This window comes from Mastomys coucha, unplaced genomic scaffold, assembly GCF_008632895.1.
Source record: "Mastomys coucha isolate ucsf_1 unplaced genomic scaffold, UCSF_Mcou_1 pScaffold15, whole genome shotgun sequence".
Classification (NCBI taxonomy): Eukaryota; Metazoa; Chordata; class Mammalia; order Rodentia; family Muridae; genus Mastomys; species Mastomys coucha.
Window position 1 is genome coordinate 16,968,253 of NW_022196897.1, and position 19,314 is coordinate 16,987,566.

The 19,314-nt window shown below is 41.9% G+C and overlaps 1 protein-coding gene across 11 annotated transcripts in view; it reads left to right on the plus strand.

Annotated features, from left to right (window-relative positions):
- Positions 1–1,752: 1,752 nt before the first annotated feature.
- The window catches only part of Setx (senataxin), a 56,541-nt gene continuing 38,979 nt past the window's right edge, over positions 1,753–19,314 (plus strand). For 2 of the 11 annotated variants that reach the window (XM_031369564.1, XM_031369571.1), the window contains exons 1-6: positions 2,935–3,719; positions 4,196–4,262; positions 5,318–5,434; positions 9,891–10,080; positions 12,861–13,071; positions 15,726–15,835. In XM_031369564.1, the coding sequence (XP_031225424.1) occupies positions 9,904–10,080; positions 12,861–13,071; positions 15,726–15,835 (498 nt within the window). In that variant the 5' untranslated portion in view covers positions 2,935–3,719; positions 4,196–4,262; positions 5,318–5,434; positions 9,891–9,903. Of the gene's footprint in view, positions 1,842–1,903; positions 2,484–2,933; positions 3,720–4,195; positions 4,263–4,358; positions 4,639–5,317; positions 5,435–9,890; positions 10,081–12,860; positions 13,072–15,725; positions 15,836–19,314 lie in introns of those variants that run through there. The other 9 variants (XM_031369570.1, XM_031369572.1, XM_031369569.1 and 6 more) reach the window with 8 other exon arrangements.

Genomic DNA, 19,314 nt, shown 5'->3' on the forward strand with positions numbered 1-19,314 from the left:
AATTGAACTCAGGACCTCTGGAAGAGCAGTTGGTGCTCTTAACCACTGAGCCATCTCTCCAGCCCTATGACCAACTTCTTAATGCTTATGTTCTGTTTCTGTAACCCTGCTTATTTGTCTGCCAAGTCCCCCATTTGAAAATCCCCTACTCCTGAGTTATAAAAGCCATCTTCCCTATGTCCAAAGCTTCCCTATGTCTCGAACTCCACTTTAGGGGGAAGTCAGCCCGTGTACACAAATCTTGCTTTAATTTGGCTATGAAATGGGTTGGTGGTCTTTCCCCTTGAGTCTACAAGATTAACATAACTACTGAGCCAATAACTCACAGCCCCAATTCATAATAGCTTCATTTGTAATGACCCTCCAACTTGAAGTAGCCTAAATAATCATTGATAAACTGTGACAGGGCAAGGCAATGCAGAGGTTCCTCCACCTTGTATTCTTGCTGGGGCCATTTCAGGTTTAACTAGAATTTGATCTCCTTGATGGAGAATCCCATAGAAAATTATCCAGATCTATTCTAGGACCTGAGGCCAAACTGCTCCAGCTAGTTTATCTTAGCTTTTGTTTTTTGTTTTTGTTTTTGTTTTGTTTTTTCCGAGACAGGGTTTCTCTGTGTAGTCCTGGCTGTCCTGGAACTCACTCTGTAGACCAGGATGGCCTCGAACTCAGAAATCTACCTGCCTTTGCCTCCCAAGTGCTGGGATTATAGGCGTACACCACCACTGCCAGGCGAAAGCCATCTTCTAATAAAGACAAACTAGGCCCATTCCTGTTTCTGATTAAACCTCTGTTTCTCAAGGATTGGGCTATGTCCAACCTGTAACCTTAACTGCAGATCCTTTTGTACTGCCTGGTTCAAGAAATAGCAGCCATGGCTTTGTTTTGAAATACTATACCATTTTGCAACCCTACCTTTTTTCATAAGGTTATTATGGCCACCTGTTATGACTACCTTGTTCTGCTTTTGTAACCGCACCCATTTGCCTCTCATATACCATTTGGAAAACCCTTATCCTTGAGCTATTAAAAAAACCTAGTCTTGCCTGGCAGTGGTGTTTAATCCCAGCATTTGGGAGGCAGAGGCAGGTGGATTTCTGAGTTCGAGGCCAGTCTGGTCTACAGAGTGAGTTCCAGGACAGCCAGGGCTACACAGAGAAACCCTGTCTCAAAAAACCAAAAAACAAACACCCCCTCCCCCAAATCTAGTCTTCCTCACATCCAATGCTGACCTCTTGAACCCCATCTTAAGGTGAGGCAGTTTGTGTACACAAATAAGCTTGCCTTAATTGCTTGAATTAATTTGGCCATGATGATTTGGGTGGGTGGTTTTGTCCTCCCACTTTGGCATTAGGAGTTGTACATGGTTTGGGCTCTTCATCTCCTTGGGGTCAACTTTATATATTTGGCTGAAAAAATAATATATTTTATTCTTTGAAAGCTTTGTACATTAATGGACATTGATGATATTTCATCCACTATTTCCTCCAACTTCCCTATTGCCCCCTCTTCCCAGCTTCATATCCTCTTTATTTTTATTTGTTGGTATTAATCGTCTCGAGCCAGTTAGAGCTGCCCATGTTCACATAGGTGTGTGGCCGTCCACCAGGGAACAAGCAAACCACCAACAGTCACATCCTCCCAAAGCACAGTGACCCTTCTCTTCAACTGCCATCAACTGCCAGTAGCTCCTCTGATAAGGGTGGGGCCTTGGGGTCCCTCCCCACCCCCATTCGTGCTGGAATTTTGACTGGCCTGATGCTGTGCTGGTAAGCACATGTGCTGTGATTTCATGCGTCCACCAGTCACGTCTGGAAGCCAGCAGGACAGCTCTCCATCCGGTCTGCCGATTCTTACATTCTTTTTGCTTTCTTTGAGCTTGGCTAGTAGTGGGAGGTTGATGTAGGTGACTCCCTGTCCCTGAGGGTGCACTCATTTATACTGGGCACTTTGACCAGTTATGAGTCTTGGCATTAACTGTTACCCACTACAGAAAGAAGCTTCTCTGGCCAAGGCTGAGAGTAGTATGAATCTTCTCTGTGGGACTGGGGCGTATGGCCACCCCCAAACTCCTATTTGGCTTTTTGAGATGAAGTCTCATTCTGCATCCTATGTGGCTTGGAATTTGCTCTATAGCCCTAGCTTGCCTGGAACCCCTGGTGATTCTCCTGCCTCCATCTCCTAAGTGCTATGGTTAAGGGTAAAATCTAAAATCTAGTCATGCAAAGTTAAAAATTTGTTGGACTTGTTCTGTTATTTGTAGAAAAAACAAGGGTGGGAAGATTAAAGAAAGAGCCATAGAGGCTTGGATGAAAGTACACATTTTGTGGGCTGCAGGAAATATGTCTTCATTTTAATCCACAGAAGTAGCAAAGATCATGTTTATGACTGTTGGTATAAGAGCAAACATAGTATTACCCTCAACCATAGCCTTGTTCTTTTTTGTGGCGTTGACAATGGAACCCAGGGGTGTAGTGTGATAGGTGAGTGTTCCCCAGTTACTTCCTTGCACCCTTTTCTTTTTTAAAAAAAGTTAATTTTTGCCAGTCCATATACCCTTTTTGTTTTTTGTTCTGATTTCATAAGAAGACAAAACATTTTTGTACACCTTATAACTATTTTGGAGGGTCTCCAGGCCTAAGTTATCCTATAGCTATCCTATAGCAAATCATATGTATATTATATATAATATTTTACATTATATAATTCTAAAAATATAATGTAATATAATATCTATTTGTAATTTTTTTTATTTTTTGAGACAGGGTTTTATTTTTATTTATTATATATGGTATATATTTGCTTTTTTTTTTTCAAGACGGGGTTTCTCTGTGTAGCCCTGGCTGTCCTGGAACTCACTCTGTAGATCAGGCTGGCCTTGAACTCAGAAATCTGCCTGCCTCTGCCTCCCAAGTGCTGGGATTAAAGGTGTGTGCCACCACTGCCCGGCTATATATTAGCTTTTAATTTCATCTTTATGTGTATGAGTGTTTTGCCTGCTGTGTAGTGTGTCCGAGGAGACCAGAACAACGGCGTCTGTTCTGATCACTTAGGACCTAAGTTTCAGACAGATGCGAACTGCAATGTGGCACCAGAAACTTCACTCTGGGTCCTCTGGAAGAGCAGTGAGTGTTCATAACTGCTAAGCTTTCTCTCCAGCGTCAGACTAGTGTTTCTTACACTCAACGAGTAACTTAGCATTTATGTCCTTTCACGAATAAAACATGGTGTATTACTGAAGTCTGAGATCTGTGTTACGAATTCTGCAAGGATCTGTATCATTAGGGACACGGAACTGCAGGTAGTTTCTATCGTTTCCTCTCATTGCTGAAAATTTCACTTAGCCATCAAGAGCCTTTATTTTAAAAAAAAAACTGTCATACAAATGAGTTATTTTAAAAACCATGCATACACATACTTTTAATTTGATAGAAACCTTTGACGAAATGAAAAAAAGAATAGGGCAAGAAAATAACGGTCGGCCTCAACTGCCGCTTCCTGATTGGCTAAAGTCTCTAACGGTCACCTGCTGCCTTATAAGCCACACCCCCTTTTCTGGAACGTTCCTTAGAGCTTTACCCTCGTGCTTCTGGCGCTGGCTTCTCATTCTGCGGTAAGGTTCTCTGGGGGTAGGACGGTCTCTGACCCACCTGCCACCTCTCAGAGCCTTGTTCTTTTCTGTGGCGTTGACAATGGAACCCAGGGGTATAGTGTGATAGGTGAGTGTTCCCCAGTTACATCCTTGTACCCTTTCCTTTAAAAAAGAAGTTAATTTTTAAATTTTGGCGAATGTAATGTAGGCCTCAAACTTGCTTTGTGTACGAGGCTGGCCTTCGGGTCTGGAGTTACCTCCTCACACCCTTTCCTTTTTAAAAGATTTAAAAAATTTTAAATTTTGGTTAATGTAATTTAGGCCTCGAAATCGCTTTATATACGAGGCGGGCCTTTTGAGAGCTGGGTCTACAGGCGTGCTGGGCTTGTAAAGTGATTTTTTTTCTAAATCCTGTTTTTGAGGGGGAGAGGTTCTGGGCTACCTAACTGTCCTTTGGGAAATGTGGAATGGCTGTGCTCGGTTTTCGGAGCCTGTTCCGGGTCGGGAACAAGGATTGATCTGTATAGGCTTTGCAGAGCCCTGAACTCGTAGGCGCCCTTGCAGAAACAGTTTTCTGTCTCAAGCGCACATTTTATTGTTTAGGTTTCGGACGGAAACATGACCGACGTCTCGGACGTTAGGAAGCGGAAGAGCTGAAAGGAAACGGCAAGTAAGCAAGCATCCAACCCGAAGCGGGGCGGGGAAGGGGCGGGGCGAGGAAAGGGGTGGGGCGGGCTCCTTGCTCACTTACCGCCCCTTTGGACAGGAGCTCTCGATTGGTCGGACTTCCCCCTCATTCCGGAAGTGACGCCACGCATCGGGCTGCCTGGCCGGTGGTTCCCCGCCGCTGCTCTTTCCACCGCCCATCCGCCCCCATGGTCCGCCCCCTTGGCGTACCACAACAAGCAGGCCATGGCGGGGGCGGGTTGAGGGCGGGGTCCGCTCTCGCGGCAGTGGCGGGTTGGGCGTTGCCTTGCACTTCCGTCTGCGGCTGCTCTTCTAGCCCGGGGCATGGAGGTGGGCTAACGCCAGCCAGGCCTAGCCGGGTGAGAAGCGCAGCGGACTGGCCGCTGGCGGGCCTATAAGCGGGAGGGCGCGTGCGCGTGGAGGGGCGCGCGGCACGTTGCCGCTGGTAACTCGCGCGCGGCCTGCGGGGGAGGGTTCCTGCTGTGACCCTTCAGGATAGCTGCGGTCGACGGCAGCGGCGGGGGCTACTGGCTGGCAGCGCTTGGTGTTTCCTGCAAGCCAGGCCCGTCCCCGGAGCCCTGCCGTTCAGTCATCAGCACCGCTGGCTCTGGGCTGCGATGTACAGCGAGGGCCCTTAGCTTCGGGGCGAGGGAGGGCCCCCGGTAAGGGTCCGGGATTGGATACAACCCCTTGCCCTGGCGTCGCTTCCGTATGGGCACCGGGACCCCTTCCCCCCCCCCCCCCCCCCCCCCCCCCCCCCCCCCCCGCTATCCCAGGCGTTGCAGTGTTGATAGCCTCCCGCACGCCCACAGCCCACGGCGGATTTGATCAAATGCCTGTTTGGCCCCTGATGGGAACAGCCCCTAGAGAAGTTAGGGGATCCGTGTTACATCGTTCCCCTTCATGCACCGTAGTGTGTGGTCTAACCTGACGGAAATAACGCATTAGATGGCACACTGTGCAAGGTTGATGCAAGGCCCAGGTGAGATGCATAATGTAAGGGACATTTTATCAGTTTTTAATTTATTTTAATTTCAGAAATGTTCTTTTTTGGGGGCCAAAGTGTGAATGTATCTGAATGCAGAGCCACATCTATTCACAGATAAGCCCAGCAATTGCAAAGAAGATCACTTCTCTGTAGGAACATTTGTCAAGGTAATTGTCTTTTTAAGTAATCATTTCTTTTTCAGTTATTTGATAAGTACTGCAGTTACAAAAATGTAGGATAGGTTTATACCTTGACATCCCTAATTACTGAGGGTTGGGGCAGACAAGTAAACAGAAATCCAAACCACTTTGATAAGGAAAGAAGGTAATGTAAATGTGAAGGATAGGGAGGAGGTTCTCAAAGACCATGGAAGAGAAAAGTCTTCCAGGTGCCTGACGCTCAGGGGTGTGATGTACACTGGTTTCAGCAGGTGTTCTTTCAGAATCACTATCGGAGAGTGCATTAAGTTGTCAACTTGATGGTTTACATTCTTAAGTTTAAGAACTGTATTGGTATGAAGGGTGAGTGTGTTGAGGGCAAATTCGAGAGCTACAGTATTGGAATGCCAGGCGCCAGGAGTTTTAGGCTGAGCAAATATAGGAGGTGAGAGGTATTTAGCGAGAGAACAAACCAAAAACATGGGGGCTTATGTGTGTGTGTGGCTCAGTGATAGGAATTTTATCCCCAAAGTGGAGGCATTAACCTGTGTTTTAGAAGTCTAATGTGAGCTGGGCAGTGGTGGTGCACACCTTTAATCCCAGCACTTGGGAGGTAGAGGCAGGTGGATTTCTGAGTTCGAGGCCAGCCTGGTCTACAGAGTGAGTTCCAGGACAGCCAGAGCTACACAGAGAAACCCTGTCTCAAAAAACCAAAAAAAAAAAAAAAAAAAAAAAAAAAAAAAAAAAAAAAAAAAGTCTAATGTGGGGCTGGAGAGATGGCTCAGTGGTTAAGAGACTGACTGCTCTTCCAGAGGTCCTGAGTTCAATGGTGGCTCACAACCATCTGTAATGGAATCTGATGCCCTCTTCTGGTGTGTCTGAAGATAACTACAGTGTACTCATATAAATAAATAAATCTTGAAAAAAATTTGTTAAAAAAAAGTCCAATGTGTGCAGTAGCCTCTGGCAACATTTTGTAGGAAGGTTTGGAGGTAGGTCAGATGAGGCAGAGATTAGACTTCTTTAGTTATTCAGGCAAATGATGAGAGTGTAGGAAGACTCAGGAAGAAAGGACAGGTGTTAGACTCAGATGCAGCGGAGGAGAGGGAAAGAACAAGGTGATCCTGAGGTTACTGCTATGGAGATGGAGTGAGTTGCAGGACTATCAATGTAGGGAAACAAGCAGTCAAGCAGTTAGTGAAAGATTTTCTTTTTTTTTTTTTATAATTAATTTTTATCCATATTGGTGTTTTGCCTGCATATGTCTGTGTGAGGGTGTCAGATCCCCTGGACTGCCAGGTGGTTACTGGGAATTGAACCTGGGTCCTCTGGAAGAGCATCCTGTGCTCCTAACCCCTGAGCCATCTCTCTTAGCCCCCTTTAGTGTTTTTCTTTATTCTTTTTGAAATCTCATCTTTAAATGTCTTTTTTCCTCTAATTGGTATTTTAATGTTGAAAGGTACTCTAAATTATTTGGAAGTATGAAGAAAGTGCTTCAGAATTAGGTGTAAAAGTAACTTTTTTTTTTTTGAGACAGTTTTTCTGTGTAGCCCTGGCAGTCCTGGAACTCACTGTACAGACCAGACTGGCATAGAACTCAGAAATCCACCTGCCTATGCCTCCTAAGTGCTGGGATTAAAGGTGTGTGCTATTTTTGTATGCGTGTGTGTCTTTGTGAGCAGGAGAGTATAGGTGCCTGTGAGATCTATTGGAGGTGGGAGTCACAGGAAATTAGCTGCCTGACATGGGTGGTGGTAATTGAACTCTGGTCTTCCGGGAAAGCAGTAATTATCTATATATTAAGAAATTGTGGAGTTTGTTGTTGTTGTTTTTGTTTTGAAAGCCTCCGAAAAGTGTGATTTATTTACAAATGTCCTCCCCCCCTTTTTTATTTTTATTTTTATTTTAAAAAGTTCTCTACATAGTCTTGTTTGTCCTGGAATTCACTATGTAGACCAGGTTGGGCTTGAGCGTAAAGAGATCCCTATGTCCCTGCCTCAGGAGTGCTAGGATTTAAGGCCTGGCTGTCTTAATGTTTTCTTATTAACAGAGAGTATGGACTCTGCATTTTAGAGTGCCACATTGCTATATGCAAATGTTCAGTAGCTCTGATTAGATTCCTAGGCTTTGATATCTCCTCTTTTTTTTTTTTTTTATAACTCCTCTTTGTCAGTGAAAAGAAACTAAACCTTTTTAAAAAATAATTGCCCTTTTCATGAAATTTAGTACCTCTAATACATGTATTATCTTTGTATAATATATGGAAATATGTGTTATATCTGAGGAAAATTTTCTCTCACAGATTGGCTTTTCTCTAAAGAGTGATACCACTTGATGAGAGCGCCATGATTAGGGCATGGAATTTGTGGACTGAATTCAAAGAACTTTACAATGATCCTTGTGACTTTTTTCTTCTTTTGGCTATAGTTTGCATCCATTAGAAAGTGTATGTTACCTTTCTGGTTTTTGGAGGTGGCTTACTAAGACTACTCCATAGCCTGGCAAGTGGTGGCCAACATTTTTAATCCCAGTATTGGGGAGGCAGAGGCAAGCTGATATCTGAGTTTGAGGCCAGCCTGGTCTAGAGAGTTCTTGTACAGCAAGGGCTGGCTATACAAAGACTGCCCCTCTGACACTCTCTTCCCCCAAAATGAAAAGTCTACTACATACTCTTGAGTGGCTGGGATTAAGCTCCACCTCCTGCAACAGAAAATAACTGGTTATTTGGGATTCTTAGGGAAGATGTGTTCCTTCTGTCTCATTTGTTTATTCACTTATTTGTATTACTTTAATTGAATTGTGCTTGTTATATGGCTTATTTAGTAGTATTTATCCTGTTCAAAGTGTTCAATTTTAACTTAGTTGAGCTTTTTCATTTACACCTAGCAGTGCTGGATGTTCCAGGCTCACTTTTCACTTTATCTGTCTTAACCTATTAAGAGACCAAATCTTTTGGGTTCAGACTCGATCGATCTTAGAGAATCTGACCTTCACAGGCAGGTACCTATCACCAGTTTTCAGGCTACCTCACCAACAAGACCTGTGTCTTAACATCAATTTCCAGGTTAACCCCCAACAAAACCTGTGTCGAGCACCAATCTTCAGGTTATTTCCCAGCAAATCTGCACCCCCAGGTTACATGCCTTGCCCTGGCACTTCACTTCGTAACAACTACCCATCAGGAAGAAAGCAGAAGTTAAGTTTATGGTTTAGTGCCCAGCACCAGCCAATTATGTTAAAGGCTGTAATGCTACCTCCCACCTCAATCAGATGTGTATCAGGCTAGATACCCCTTTCTTGCCTTTATAAATGCTTGCCTAAAACTAGGCTCAAGACTCATCCTTCCTGCTGTGTCAGGGTTGGTGGGGAGCAGAAGCTCAAATTTGAATAAGGAGACCCTAGTGCGATTGCATCAGATTCAGCTCCTTGGTGGTCTTTTTGGGGGTTCACAAATGTTTGATTGCACAACACTATAAACTTAATATGTATCTAGGCACACATTTGCTTTTTGTTCAGCCATGGTATACTGTTAAGTGACTTTTCTGTTAGCTTTTACATATATTTAAAGTTTTTTGTATTTCATGTAGTGATCCTTTGATGTCTGGCTTCAATGCTACTTGGTGTAATCCTTTACTCTGTTCTATTTATAATTCTGATAAACTGCCTAAAATATCTTCTTTGATATTAAGTCTCTTGCCAACCGAGGCTACACAGTGAGAACCCTGTCTATGAAATAAAAGTATCTTACTTTGAATCTTTAATGTACTTGGATTTTCAGGTTTCCTTTTTTTCTGGTATCATCTTGCTACTTTGTCCTTCAGAGACTTCAGAGATTTGGAAGATCATCTTAAGACCTTTTAAATTGGGAGTTTGGATAGTGAAGGGTGGATTAGATCATATTTAAAAAACATTGATAGCAATAGGTTGTGTTACCATTTGTAGCTATTTATAGTGGGAGGAGTATAGTATAGGGCAGCAATTTGGGTCAAATAAGAAAATAAATAAGAAAATACCAAGTGTGTACTACTATTGGTATAGATTTTTTTTTTTTTTTTTTTGCTTTTGCTTTTGCTTTTAAGCTAGTGGGAGACTCCACTATCTTGAAGACATTACTTTGTGTTTTTCTCTGATGTTGCATCAGTAATATGTAGTTTGATCCCATTTGGCACACAGTGGTATACCCCTTAACAGTGTTAGATCTACTGGAATGTGTTCAGGTTTTTTGCTGCTATTGGGGATCAAACCCAGGGATTACATTTGAGACAAGTACTCTGCTAGTATGCTAGTATGCTTCACCTCTGCCCTGCCTTCAGATTTGGGTTTAATCAGTTAAGATGGGCCAGCAGAACATTTTGGCTGTGGAGGCAGTTTCAAAATGAAGTAAAAAGTATTCCTGTTCTTTGTAAAGAGTAAGTCTTGAGTGTTAACATTTTCTCTTTTAAAAAGTGTCCTCTCTTGTTTTTAGCTACAGGTACAGAATGAGCACATGCTGTTGGTGCACTCCAGGTGGCTCTTCCACCATTGATGTCCTAAAGTGCTATGCATCTAGCACTGGACCAAGTGAATTTCAAACAGCTGATGAAGACCTCTGCTACTGCTTAGAGTGTGTGGCTGAGTACCACAGAGCCAGAGATGAGGTGCCATTCTTGCATGAGGTAATTTGCAGTAGATCTTAACCAGGAAGACAGTAAGTGTAGCTCACTGTCAGAAGCATTCAGGGAAATGATCCTATGACTAAAACCTTGAAATCTAGTACAACTCCAGCACCTAACATCCCAGTATATAACAGTTGCTGTGAATACTTACTGATGGGCTTGAATTGAAACTTAAAAGTACAGTTTTATGATCTGTCAGTTGCAGTTATTTTCTTATAAAACAGTTTTATAAAATCATTTCTAGTACTCAGTAAGTAGGGCAGGATAATTGTAGGTTGTAGCCAGCCTGGTCTACATAGTGAGACCCTGTTTTCAAAAAATAAAATACTTTTCTTTTTTATTGAGATGCTTACTAAAGGTAGCATGTTAGGTTTATTGAATTTATCTGATGAAGAATAGATACTGTATGTACTATATATGGGGATGATTTAATCTGTGGTAAGGATTGTACATTTTTATAAGGTTCATGAAGTGGTTTTGGTATATGTGATGTTTATATGTCTGGTTGTTTTTGTTCTTTTGAGAAAGGGTTTCTCTGTGTAGCCCTGACAGTCCTAGAACTCACTCTGTAGACCAAGTATGTCCTTGAACTCAGAGATCTTCCTCCCTCTGCCTCCAGAGTGTGTTGGGGTGGGAGGGAGAGGGGAGAGAGAAAAGGAATTAGAAATTGATGTTGGGTTGATTGAGCTCCACCTTAATTTTTGCGACAGCATCTCTATTGAGTAATTCAGGTAGGCTGGCTGACCACCAAGTTCCAGGGATCCACTTGTCTTTGCTTGGTACTGGGTTTAAAGACTCATGCTGGTACACCTAGTTTTTTACATATGTTAGGGGAAAAAATTCAGATCCTCAAGGAAATCACTTCATTGAGCATCTCCCCATCCCTAATTTTTATCTTCAAACTATCCAACCTATTTGTGTGTAAACTTTTTTATTTATTTTTGGTTTTTTTGAGATAGGGTTTCTCTGTGTAGCCCTGGCTATCCTGGAACTCACTCTGTAGACCAGGCTGGCCTCAAATGCAGAAATCCACCTGCCTCTGCCTACTGAGTGCTGGGATTAAAGGCGTGCGCCACCACTGCCTGGCGTAAACTTAAATTTAAGGAAAAGTGTCCCCCCTTACCCCCTTGAAACAAAACTAGCTTCATACTAAGTAGCCAAGGATGACTTTGAACTTTGATCTACTTGTCTTCACCTTGGGAGTACTGGCATTTCAAGGATGCACAAGACAAGAATGGCCTGCTTTCATGTATTTGACAAAGGAGCAACAGAGACTTCTCATTTCATTTGGAATAGCTTATAGTTAGTAGATATGCAGGCAGGAAGGCAGGGTAATGTGTGTCTCTAATTCTCAGTACATAGGCTTATTAAAAGGCCATGTTTAAAGACTTTTTTTTAGTTCGTGTATGTGTGTCTTGTTTGGCTCTTAGAAATTGTAGGTTTATTAACAAATCTCACCAAAGCCACTTTTCTAGGAGCATGGACTTATATCCTGTTTCTGTGTTAACCTTTTATAATTCTCCTATTTTGAACTTTCTCATTGTCATATGTTCTGATGATTTGTGATCACCCATTACTGAAGTTACTATTGTAACTGTTTTGGAGTGCCATGAATCACACTCTTGTAAAGCAGGAGTGTTCTAATGAGTAAATGTGTGAATCCTACCTGCTTCATTGACTAGCTATCTCCTGTCTCTTTTCATCTCCTTAGGCTTCCTTAGTTCCCGAGATAACCATTTTGAAGTTAGTCCACCTATAGTGGTATAAAGTGTTCAAGTAAAAGCAAGAGAAGCACATCATTTCTCAGGCAAAAGCTGGATGTGCTTAGTGAGGAAGGCATGGTAAAAGCCAAAATAGGCTGAAAGTTAAGCCTTACTACCAAAACTTACATAACTAAGTTGTGGATGTCAAGGAAAATCTTTTTTGTTTGAAGTAAGGTACTTAGCTCACATTGCCTTGAATTCTCTATAGAGCTGGTGATGGCCTTGAGCTCTTATGGTCCTTTTGCCTCTGCCTCTACAGTGTTAGGGTTTCAGGCATGTAACATCACACTCAAGTCTATCTATGCTAGGCATGGAACAAGAGTCTCTTGCCTGCTAGGTGAGTAAGTACCTAATGACTGAGCTACATCACAGCTCTTAAACCATTTTTGTTTTTTTAAACTAAATTCAGATATATCTAGTGTTTTTTGGACTGCAGTCATGTAGACAACTTTTACTTGCGTTGGGAAGCCAGACATTGGGCGAGACTGACTTACCGAAGTAGTCACTGTGTTGCGGTGGTAGAAATCAAACCTCTTTTTTTTTTTTTTTAATTGGTTTTTGGCTATTCAAAGACAGGGTTTCTCTATAGCTGTGACTGTCTTGGAACTCAGCTCTGTAGACCAGACCAGGCTGGCCTCAGAAATCCACCTGCCTCTGCCTCCCAAGTGCTGGGATTAAAAGCGTGAGCCACTACTGCCTGGCAAAACCAAACCTCTAGTTCCAACTTATGTCTGTGTGATGGGTGCTACTTTAAGCTTCTCATTTTTTTTTCTTCAAGACAGGGTTTCTCTGTATAGCCCTGGCTGTCCTGGAACTCACTCTGTAGACCAGGCTTCCCTTGAACTCAACAGAGATCTGTCTGTCTCTGCCTCCTGAGTGCTAGGACTAAAGGTGTGTACCATCACCTCCAGGCAGTTCTAATTTTCTTAACATAAAGAAGAGAAGGCTTTCCACAGGAAAGACACAGAGCACATTTTATTAAGATCAAAAACATTGCCTGTTTTCATCTTTCTGCAGGTTTTATGGAAGCTAGAAACCTTCCGCCTCATAAGTCACTTTGAGAAGTCCATGAAGGGAGAAGCTGAAGATGATGATGATTTATATATAGTAGACAACAATGGAGAGGAACAGCTGTTTGACTGTAGTGGCCAAGATTTTGAAAATAAGCTTCGAGTTCCACTTTTTGAAATACTGAAGTACCCTTACTTGCTTCTGCATGAGCGTGTTAGTGAGTATCTTAGGTGTATAAATTTAGGAGTTGGAGTTGGGACTGAAGAGATAGATGCCTTTAGATGCCTTAGCATTTAAGAGCATGATAGCTCTTCCAGAGGATCTGGATTCAATTCCCAGCATCCACATGGTGGCACACACCTGGTGCACAAACTTATACATACAAAAACTTATGCATGTAAAATATTTAAACATAATTTGGATCTGTTGGGGCTGGTGACATGGCCTGGAGGTTAAGAACACCTACTACTCTCTCAGAAGACCTGGGTTTGATCACCAATACATTGGGTGGCTCACAACTACATATCTCATAACTACAGCTCCAGGAGATTTGATGCCCTCTTCTGGCTTATATTGGCTTCTACAGTCATGTGATGTACGTAATGTCATATGTACTTGGGCATACACTGGTACATACACACACACACCACATAAAATAATACATGTCAAAAAATAGTCTATGGGTGTAGCTTACTGGCAGAATATTTAGCTTGGTATGTGTGAGGCCTTTGGCACCAAAAAAATTTTTTTTTTAATTTATCTGAGATGAAAATCTGTTGGCTTTAATATATAGTTAGGATACTTAATATTTTGTGGGAGTTGGAGAGATGGCTCAGCGGTTAGGAGCACTGACTGCTCTTCCTAGTAGGTCCTGAGTTCAATTCCCAGCAACTACATGGTGGCTCACAACCATCTGTAATGGGATCTGAGGCCCTCTTCTGGAGTGTCTGAAGAGAGCAATGGTGTACTCAAATACATAAAATAAATCTTTACAAAAAAAAGATGACTTTTAATTTAAATATTTATTTTATGTATATGAGTATACTGTACATGGTTGTGAGCCTTCATGTGGTTGTTGGGAATTGAATTTTAGGACCTCTGCTTGCCCCCATGAGCTGGGCTTACTCCAGTCGGCCCTATGTTTGCTTTGGTCAGCTCTGCTTGATCAGTCCCTGCTCACTCTGGCCCCACTGTAGCTGACTTCAGACACACCAGAAGAGGGCGTCCGATTTCATTATGGGTGGTTGTGAGCTACCATGTGGTTACTGGGAATTGATCTCAGGACCTCTGGAAGAGCAGTCAGTGCTCTTTACCACTGAGCCATCTTTCCAGCCCCCCTCTAACCTTCTTAGTATTGTCTATTTTGAGATAGCATGTCACTAAGTTGCCAGGCTGGCCTTGAATTCACTCTGTAGCCTAGGCAGACTTTGAATTTGAGTTCCTTTCACTTCAGCCTCCCCAGGATTTGGGATTACAGGCTCATGCCACCAGATCCATCTGTACTTGTTTTTTTGCCATGTGACTTGAGACTGCATAGTTGATCTAGAAAATACACACTTTATGCACTTATTTTATTGTGATATTTTTTTATTTTTATTTTTCTTTAATTATTAAAGTCTTTTTGAAACAGGGTCTCCCTTTGTAGTCCTGGCTACCCTTGTACTGACCATGTAAATCACGCTGTCCTTGATCTCTAGAGATTCACCTCCCTCTGGGATGTTGGGATTATAGGCTTGTGTCACCAAGTTCTTCTTTTGGTTAGATACATTACTAAATTCCAAGTAACTTGATTTTTTTTGTTGTTGTTGTTTTGTTTTTTCAAGACAGGGTTTCTCTGTATAGCTCTAGCTGCCCTGGAACTCACTCTGTAGACCAGGCTGGCCTCGGAACTCAGAAATCCACTTGCCTCTGCCTCCCAAGTGCTGGGATTAAAGGCACGTGCCACCACTGCCCAGCAAGTAACTTGATTTTTAAGCTAAAAGTTGTTTAAACATTTTCGTTTAACATTTTTTATGTGTATGAATGTTTTGCCTGTATGTATGTCTATGTACTATATATATGCAAGTACCCCAGGAGTTGGGAAAGATGATATTTGACCCTGTGGAGCTGGAGTTAAATTAAAGATGTTGTGAGCCACCATGCAGGTGCTTAGAATCAAATCTTAGGTCCTCTGGAAGAGCTGTTAGGGCTTTGAATAGCTGAGCCATTCCTTCTGCCCTTTAAACATTTATTAAAGAAAAACGTACCCCTAAATGCCGGGGCTGGAGAGATAGCCCAGCAGTTAAGTGCACTTCCTGCTCTTTCAGAAGACCTAGGTTCAGATTCCACCTCCTACATGGCAGCTTACAACTATTAGTAACTCCAGACCCAGGAGATCTGACATTCTACCCTGTTCTGATCTCTGTGGGCACAGATCTTTGTGGTACACAAACATGCTCACAAGCAAAATATTCATATACATAAAGATATTTTTAAAAATTTAAAAATCCGCCAGGCAGTGGTGGCACATGCCTTTAATCCCAGCACTTGGGAGGCAGAGGCAGGTGGATTTCTGAGTACGAGGCCAGCCTGGTCTACAGAGTGAGTTCCAGGACAGCTAGAGCGACACAGTGAAACGCTGTCTCGAAAAAAACAAAAAAAAAACAAAAAAACAAAAAACCCAAAACAAATAAAAAAACTAGGTTTGATTTCTAGCACTTAAAAAAATATGTATATCAATAAGTAAATTCTGGTCTAACCAACAATTACAGCATTGGAGTTTTGAATGCCTGGTTTTAAAAAAATGATTAACATTTATTTACAAAATAACCTAAGAGCCATTTTTAGCCTCTTGAGGCCCTAAATTTAATCATTTATTGTCTTTCTGTTTAGATGAACTGTGTGTGGAAGCGCTTTGTCGAATGGAACAAAACAATTGCTCCTTTCAGGTTTTTGACAAATATCCAGGCATCTATTTGTTTTTGGTTCATCCCAATGAAATGGTGAGTATGAGTGGTAAGGCAGGGCTAGTATTGGCTTTACTTTGTATGTGTTAGATAGCTTTAATTACAGACTTAGTGTATATTTTGTTTAAAATATTGGTTAAAATTTCCACTCCTTTTATATTAGTGCATTTAGGTAGAATGTTATATGGTTGGGGGTGTTGTGAATTTAAGAGGGCAGGAGAATACTTGCTGATGGGTGATATTTGAGTTTAAAAGGCAAGAAGAAAAGTAGTTTGTCTGGGTTTATGTTGTGATAAAGTACCGGCCAAAAAGCTTTGGAAGGAAGGAAGGGAGGGAGGGAGGGGAGGGAAGATAGATTGGTTGGAAGGAAAGGAAAGGACTTGTTTCATAATATATTGCCACAGCACAGACCATGAAAGGAAATCAGGAACCTGGAAGCAGGAACTGAAGCAGATACCATGGAAGAATACTACTTTACTGGCTTTCTTAGCATACTTTCATGTACAATCCGAGCCATCTGTCCAGGGGATACTACCCACAGCGGGCTGGGCCCGCCCATATCAGTTATTAAGATAGTACCCCAGACTTAAGAAGGCATTTTTGTTTTTTAAATTGAGATTACCTCTTTCTAAATATTTCTACATTTGTGTTATGATGACAAAATTAACCAGTATAGTATCAAATTGAACTAATAGAAGATTCCTGCTTTTCTCACTTTGTTGCTGAGATACATGGAAATGGCATTTAAATATTAATTTTGCTAATAAGTGGGATTGGAGGGGGTACAATTTGTAAGGGATAGGTTGGAGCAAGATAAAGTCCTAGTTGCTAGAGATGAAGAAAGATAAAACTTAGAGAATGAACAGATGCAGAGATGACCTCCAAGCATGGAAGCAGGTCATGAGACAGCCTACACGTACAGTTCATGTACACTAGCAGTTAGAATGGAGTCCATATATATATATATTTAAAGAATGATTTGTTTTATGTATATGATTATGCTGCCACTGTCTTCAGACACATTGGAAGAGGGCATCAGATCCCATTACAGATGGTTATAAGCTGGGAATTGAACTCAGGACCTCTAGAAGAGCAGTCGGTGCTCTTAACTGCTGAGCCACCTTTCCAGCCCATAGGGTTGGAGTGAATATTTTAAGGCAATTGCTGAGAAAGTCTGTTTTGCCAAAATAATGGCAAGAAAAGATGTTTTGCTTTTAAATCTGCAGCAAGGAAAGAACATACTGCAGGATGTAGTAAGTAGTACATGCCTTTAATCCCAGGACTCGGGAGACAGAAGCTAGTGGATCTTCAAGTTCAAGGCCAGCCTGGTCTATATAGTTCCAGGACAGTCAGCTACATAGTGAGACCTTATCTCAGGAAAAAAAAAGGAGCATAGCAATAGACTTTTCCTCAAAATAATGGTCAATCTGTTTCTTTCCTGCTACACAAATGGTAGGAAAAGTCCCCAAATAGGAAGTGAGATCGTCAGACTAGGTGTCTCTATGGACCAGCAATGGAAAAGCATAATAAGTGGTAGAATCTTAGAGACCATGAGGATTTTCTGCATGGTAATTAGAAATATACTCCAGAAGACAACCAGAACTCCTGTGAAAGTTGACAAAAATACAAGAAGCTAATCAATACTGGGTTGTTTATTCTTTTAGACGGTCACTGTAGACCATGCTGGCCTTGAACTCGAGATTTACCTGCCTTTGCTTCCTGAGTGCTGGAATTAAAGGTGTAGGGCACCATGCCCAGCTTACTAGCTTTTAAAAGCAAGTACCTACAGAAAAAAAGCCGCTATGTTAGCTTTCTATTACTATAATAGAAATACTACTAATATATAATGAATACTAGAGATATTTCACTTTGTAAAGGAGGGGTTTTTGGCACTCTTGAAATTTCATTCCAAGAACAGTTACCCATGAAACTTTGAACCTGTGGTAGTACCTCATGGATGGGGAAGGTATGTGGCAGAGCAAAACCACTTTTCTCATGTTAAGAGTGAAAAAGAAGCCCTATCTTGCAGTTCTGACTGAAGGCATAATCCATGTCCTGAAGAGCTGCCTCAGGTCCTACCTCTTCCTGATAGTGTTGAGTTTTTGTTGCTGTTGTGGGCTTTAGGCACACTAGGCAATGCTCTGCCATTGAACCTATAAACTAAGCTCTGTAACACCTGAGCCTTTAGAAGACATTTCAGGTTCCAGACTCTGAGGCATAGGTCTCATCATAGCCATGTATTGGGCCAAACGCTTGCAGCTTGATGACTGGGTTAATTTTGTTTGACCAAAGACAAGACTTCCTAAGCTGCTGATGCTAAACTTGGTTATGTAGTTGGACTGAGTACTCCTGGAGTCAGTCCCAAATATGTAGCTAGAAAGGGGCTGCTTATAGATGAGGGGAACACAGAATCCCTCCATGTAACAGAATTAAAAGCTAAATATGAAATACATAAAATAGTTGTTGAGATGTATTGATGAAACCAGCTCAGTTGGCTTCTCTGGTAAGATCAACTTCTTGAGAGAACTGGGAGAAACTTTAGGCTGAAAATGTGTGTTGGGTTGTGTATATGAAAGGGCAAGATCCATCCCTGCTATCTGGCAATAGATAAAACGGCAAAGGCATAAGGTTTTACCTTCAGTTGTTCATGTTACTATGGGTAAGCACTGCTTGCTCACATTCCTGAATTCAAAGTTCTGTTGTATAGATAAGAATGAAATGAGGGCAGTGCAGAGCCCTGATACTTAAGACACTGATAGGTATCTGGGGACCAGCTTAATACCTCTGATGACTTTAATATTTTGCCTCCTCAGGCTCTTGGAGGGAAAATGCAGCCTTAACCTATTTGCTGCAGCTTTCTGACCTGGGCACTAAATCCTTGGGAATGTAGTTCAGTCAGAGTGCTTGTCTGGTATGCCTAACTCTCTGAGATTGATCCCTTTCATGACACAAACCATCCATGGTAGTAGTGCACACTTATATTAGTTAGCACTTGGGAGTGGGAAAGTTCAGGTCATTCTCAGCTATACTGCAAGTTCTAGGTCAGCTGGGAATAAGCAGCCCTATCTTAAGGGAAAAGGGCTTTAGGATATGTGATAATAAAAATGAGTGCATATGTATGTTTCAGAAAATGTATTACTCAGTGAGGACTAGATTGAGCAAATCCTAAAAAGAAGATAAAATTTAATGACTTGAGATGCATATGAAGGATGGTAGTGTTAAAAATAGATGTAAGAAGTCTAAAGAAGATAAAAAGAAAATAAGAAAATAGTGGAGACAACTTTACTAGAGCAGCTAAGACCATGGAAAACTTGAGGATTTCAGGAGGAGAGAGAAGGGCAACTCCAAATCTGTGCAGAATAGTGAAAGAGGATCAAAGCCAAATGTGAAAAAAAATTTTTTTCTTTTTTAAGATTTATTTTTATTTATATGAGTACACTGTAGCTATCTTCAAACACACTAGAAGAGGGCATCGGATCCCATTACAGATGGTTGTGAGCCACCATGTGATTGCT